General features: G+C 34.0%; 1 protein-coding gene across 1 annotated transcript; it reads left to right on the top strand.

Moving 5' to 3' along the window:
- Window positions 1-262: 262 nt before the first annotated feature.
- On the top strand, window positions 263-4,819 carry LOC127733072 (toll-like receptor 13). The gene has a single exon (XM_052242349.1). The coding sequence runs from the start codon at window positions 320-322 to the stop codon at window positions 2,426-2,428; it is 2,109 nt and encodes a 702-aa protein (XP_052098309.1). The 5' UTR covers window positions 263-319; the 3' UTR covers window positions 2,429-4,819.
- Window positions 4,820-6,262: the final 1,443 nt, after the last annotated feature.

Here is a 6,262-nt window from a genome sequence, read left to right as displayed (position 1 = left end):
TTGTAAAAACCACGACATAAAAAAATCCAGTAAATTTTTGTTTTTCGTGAATCCATGAAAATAATTGAATCAGCAATTGCTTTCATTAGGGTGAATTACATAAAAGTTTATCTGTACTTCCTTGTTTTGTTTTATCCCAATAAATTCGAAAAAAAGTCAAGTGCTTATATTTCCACAAGGAAGTATCGTATTGTTTGCTCTGTATGAGAATGACACATGATGGTACGAGTTCAATCATGTGAGATGATTTGAAAGGAAATGGTTCAATATATTTCATTTAGCCAACACATGTATTGTAGATGTGATAGTTCAAGAAGACATGGATTATTTTCATTTGTATTTTCTTTGTTTTATTTGGTACACGTATGTTCAAGCAACGGTAGAAGAGAGCGATGTACCTTGTTTTGAAACTTTCTGCAATTGTAGTAGGAAACATTGTACCGCAAAATGTAAACTTTTAGGATTCATTCCAAGACTACCAAGTTACGTAGTGAAACTGGAATTAGAAAACAATTTCCTATCTCATATCAACATGGACACATTTCGAAATGTTTCGAAAAATAACTTAACTAGTTTGATATTCAGGAACAACTCGATAGAAGACTTTACTGTAGATTCATTTCAGGAGTTGATTTATCTCGGAAACTTAGAAATATCATACGAAAGGAAATTAAATGTTTCGTCCCTAAAAATGTCCTTTCGAAGTTTAAATAAAACTTTATTTGACACTATGAGATTTAGGAACAATGCATGGACAATGCTTCCGATAGACTTCTTTTCTAATTTAAGAAACTACACCATGAATAAACTATACATTAACGAAAATACATTCATGAATTTTAATTGCAGTCTTTTGTCGCATTTTTCAACGATACATAAACTCAATGTTGGTAGAAATGAGATCTTATTCTTATATGCACGTGGTTTACACTCAGTTACTAATCTTACGTTATCCGCTAATAACATATTTGAGATTCCAAATTTTTGTGCAAATGAAGCAGGAGAGTCTTTAGTGCCTAAGTTATCTCGCCTGGATCTGACAGATAACGCAATTCGTAAACTACTGACAACGTCTTTCAATTGTCTAGATAACCTTAAACATCTTATATTGGACAAAAACCGTCTAACGGTTTTAGAAAATGACATTTTTTCCCGTCTTTCAAATTTGAAAATACTTTGGATAAATAGGATGTGCCATCTGTCAATTGTTAAACCAAGGGCATTTAGAAGCCCCTCTATGACAGAATTAATGTTTGGTTACAATAGATGTCATTTCAAGACTGAACTGTTCCAACACGTACCAAGTCTTAAAAAATTAGATTTAACAAATCATTATATATCAAGCAGTCCTAATATACTTTGGAAACTCTTGTATCCATTGTCAAATTTGACAGTACTGATTTTACAAGCATCACGCATAAAAATATTGCCGGACAGATTATTTCAGCAGATGCCATTTTTACAAACCCTGAATCTGAAAGGTAATAGAATCGTTACCTGGAGTCGAGATGTATTTGAAAATCTAACATCCTTAAGACATTTATATTTGGATGGAAACTACATAAGGGTTATTAATGAATCATCATTTCCGATCCAGCTATTGCGGTCGTTAAATATACTTGATATATCCCATAATGATTTCTGGTGTACATGTGGTCAGAGATGGTTTGTTGAGTATTTGCGATCCTCAAATATTTCTAAAATAATGACGAATTGGCCAAAGTACTACTCGTGCGTATACCCAGACGACAAAAAAGGCCTTCTTCTTAAAGATTATAAACCCACAGACGCTGAATGCTCAACATGGAGTCCAATTTTTACGATAGTCATTGTTACGGTTGCATCAATTTTTATTGTTACTTGTGTGTTAGTTATTATGTTTAGCTGTAATACAAACATTCGAAATTTAATATACCTTATTCGGGTAAAAAAATGGAAGAGAAAAGGGTACATCAGATTTAATTCTTCCGAAAGCTGTGAATACGATGCTTTTGTCATATACTGTGATTCAGATCGACAATGGGTCCATTTAGAGCTCCTTAAACGCCTAGAAGAAATTGGCTTGAAAGTTTGCGTTCACCAACGAGATTTTGAAATTGGAGAATCTATAACAGACAACATTACTAAGTATGTCGGCAAAAGTTGGAAAATTATTGTTGTTATGTCGAATAACTTTACAAAAAGTGAATGGTGTCAATGGGAACTTGACCTTGTACAAGAAAGAAGGCGACGCCATGGGAAAGACGCACTTATTCTTATAATGCATAGTCAAATAGATTCAAGTCACATGACCAATTCTATCAAGTCTTTACTTGACACAACACCACATCTGCAATATCAAAAAGGATTAGGCGAAGATCTGTTTTGGTCTGCCATTATGAAAGCTGTTAGGAAACCATTAAAACATCCTCCTGTATCAATTCTGTAGATTCAAAAGCATTTTCTAAAACCGTTTAAAAAAAAAAAAAAAAACTTAATCAGGAAAAAGCGATGATTAACTTATTTTTTTAACCTATAATGTGAAATCAAACAAACATAGAAAAGTTCAGTTGCACGAGGTCGCCATCTATTTATATTTATGAAATTGAGAATGGAAACGGGAAATGTGTCAACGAGACAACAACCCCACCAAAGAGCAGAAAACAGCGGAAGGCCACCAATGGGTTTTCAACACAGAGAGAAAATCCCGCACCCATAGGAGGGATTCAGCTGGCCCCTTAAAAATGTATACTAGTTCATGTTTATCGGGTTATGTGACCGTCGGCAGTCTTCGGAGGTCATCTGGATTGTTAATTAGATGGCGTTTAGACTATAATGCACACGAAATGCTTATATATATTATCGAGTCCATGCATTGTTTATTGGTTATTTCCAACTTTGTTATTTGGATAGACGTTTAAGTATGTTATAAATCAAATATGAGAATTTGAGTCGAGTCAGTGAACATTAATTTGACAGCTAATGCCCCTTTAAATTACATATTTTTCATGCCAGCAACTTTATCTGATTGATTAATTGTCGTTTGATGTACGTCCAGTTGCAAATATTTCATGCATGTTCGGGACGAGAACAAATTAATAATACATACAATATCTAAGGACATTAATAGTGGTCCACCGGATAGATGGCAAAATGTTTGCCTTTCAACATACCACCTATACCCCTCTCAGAGATTCTTTAACGTGCTGAAGGCATGAAACACTTTCAACACGAGACGTCGAATTAAGTGCTCCCTTTCAGACCGAACGTGGCTACCAATATATACATCCCACACAACAAAACGGACGCCCCATTTTGTCAAGGGTTTTACTGCTAGTCGGAAGAACAAAAGTAACCATATTTATTTACGACGGTCAGCTTGGGTGTCGGCCACTAGATACATTTGTATCAGACAACTGTGTCCTACTACTTACCCAGACCAATTCCAGTATGCACATCGCTTTTCCAATCACCAGGAAGCTACTAGTCGTGAACAAACTTGTCTAGAAGCAAAAAGATGATTGACGCATGTGATTTATAAATTCAATTATAACATAATTAGTAGAACTTTTTTTTTCTTGCAACTAGTCATTTTGGTTTTGTGTCATTGTAAGATTAATTTGCATTTTTCTCGACACATGTCTTTTGGTTTTTCAATTTTGTTGTTTTTTCAATTGTATTTAAAAAAAGGAGGGAAATTACATTATCCCATTTTTCAAGTTCATGTCGCAGAAATATTAAGTTCCTATGTAATGGTTGTTGACTTTTGATTTGCTTTTTAACCATTGTTTCATCTGTCCTTTCTTACACACGATACTCGTCATATAGTTTTAAATTTCCCTCTAGCATTTTTGTAATTCTATCAAGATCAACTAATGCAAACAACATGTGCCTGCATGCCCCAAGTGAAAAGCATCGTCTATCTGATGCCAATTTTTTGTACTAATGATATTTACTGTTATGGAATTTGTAGGAATGACGTATTATCGCTTGGATTCATTCACAATTTTCCGGACTTCGAAATTAAAAGCTGATGGTGTCATTTATCCTTTACTATATGTAGCCCTCGAGATGCTTTGAAAGGTTTTATGCCGACGGTTTTCCTCCCATATGTTAATTTTCCGATTCAATATACTCGTTGCAACACTCTCGCCTCGAGCGCTTGCGGTTATAGGGTCTATTTTTGGCTTAAAGTTTAAAAGTTTTAAAAGGTAAAGAGTGCTTTGCAGTAGCCTACATAACGTCAACATGAAGCAAAGCAATCATTATTGATAAGGAATATATTATTACAGTATAAGTTTCAATATTTAATATGTTCTCCCGTCTGTGACATGGTCCCTATTCTACATCTCCTTTGAGCAATAAGAACCTTAGCCACATTAATAAGGCAACCAATCAGAACCGATATGTGTTAGGTAATAATATCAAGATGGCATTAAAATCGAATGAAATTAAAAGCTTTGCACCGTGATATGAAACAAAAATTTTTTATTAATTGCTTAGAGATTATTGTGCAATACTCTTTGTGCCTGCGTTGTAAAAACCCGTAAGTTTTGTCTATACTTTGTAGTGAAAAACGTGTTTCAATTATGAATTTCAAACTCAGTTGCATGTTAGGGTTAGAACATATGGTTTCCGAATTTGATAATACTTAGGGTTAGAGAAGAATCATTAACCAATCCTATATCGTGCATTGTTTGATCTAACCAACTCATTTTGTAAGAGTAACACGAAGGGTGTCACATGTGACTACCAACAAAAGTGCACGTTTTATTTTGTATGATAAATACAAAAACGATAGATAGATCATAGATTGGATATAATAAATGAATTAGATACATGGATCGAGTCAATATACAGATAGATAATACATTTCTAGAAATAGTCTATTGATAAATATATAGATAGATAAAAAATATATATATTATACAATTGAAACAGTTCTTAATTAGATTGCTAGATTTGACGGATAAAGTACAAATCCAAAAATAAACAGATTTCAGCAAATATAGATCATCATCGTACATGTGTATTACTTACCCTTTCCATGAGTAAACGTTTCGAAACAGCAACAGGAGAACATAAATAGATGCCCATTTTACGTTCATTTTCACTGTTTTACCTGCAAAACAACGAGATCATATCAAAATCAAAAGAATTTAAAACAGTAATTGTCCGTTAATATCTGTATTTAACCATAGTTATTTTATTAAAACTTAACTGCGAATTACTTACAATAGAAAAATCGCAAAGATTGGTTTCTAAAAACAGAACAGTGTAATTATGTTCCGAGGTGGAAACCTTGGCAATAGTCGTCTATGGATCTTAAAAAAGATTAATAGTTTTAAATATAACTCAACATGCAGACATCTTATACGTTCGGGTATTTCACATCCAATCTTTTATGGTAATATTCTTTACAAAGCACAAAAATGTCAGTATTCACCTCAAAAGCTAACAAAACCTTTAAACAGACTTATTAAGAAGGGATATAGTTACGATACTGTTGTCAGGTCATTAAAGATGGCATATTTTGGCTTTAATATTGATTCACTTATAGGGTCTTTGCATCGGAATTAAACATATTTATTCTAAAACCAGTTGTTGGCATGACACGGGTTATGTTCTTCTCATATATTTTATGATGGTATAATACTAAACCCCCAACAGGAGGGATTGTGCCTGATATTCAAATGATGAAGACATAATCTTTCAATCAGTTTAATTGAGGTCTGGAGCTGGCATGTCAGTAACTGCTAGTAGTCTGTTGTTATTTATGTATTATTGTCATTTTGTTTATTTTCTTTTGTTTCCTATTCTGACATCGGACTTGGACTTCTCTTAAACTGAGTTTTACTGTGCGTACTGTTGTACGTTTATTTTTTCTACATTGGCTAGAGGTATAGGGGAGGGTTGAGATCTCACAAAACATGTTTAACCCCGCCGCATTTTTGCGCCTGTCCCAAGTCAGGAGCCTCTGGCCTTTGTTAGTCTTGTATCAATTTTAATTTTAGTTTCTTGTATATAATTTGGAGTTGTAGTATGACGTCCATTATCACTGAACTAGTATACATATTTGTTTAGGGGCCAGCTGAAGGACGCCTCCGGGTGCGGGAGTTTCTCGCTGCATTGAAGACTCATTGGTGGCCTTCGGCTGTTGTCTGCTCTATGGTCGGGTTGTTGTCTCTTTGACACATTCCCCATTTCCATTTTCAATTTTATTAATAATTTAAATAACTATTTTGCAACACAACATACAGGAAAGAGGCGTAGCAAGAGATGA

This window comes from Mytilus californianus, unplaced genomic scaffold, assembly GCF_021869535.1.
Source record: "Mytilus californianus isolate M0D057914Y unplaced genomic scaffold, xbMytCali1.0.p SCAF_3, whole genome shotgun sequence".
NCBI classification, from domain to species: domain Eukaryota; kingdom Metazoa; phylum Mollusca; class Bivalvia; order Mytilida; family Mytilidae; genus Mytilus; species Mytilus californianus.
This window is presented reverse-complemented; position numbering and strand designations above follow the sequence as displayed.

Bases quoted from the DNA above. Each gene is read 5' to 3' on its own strand.
- LOC127733072 (XM_052242349.1), top strand. From the start codon at position 320: ATGGATTATTTTCATTTGTATTTTCTTTGTTTTATTTGGTACACGTAT.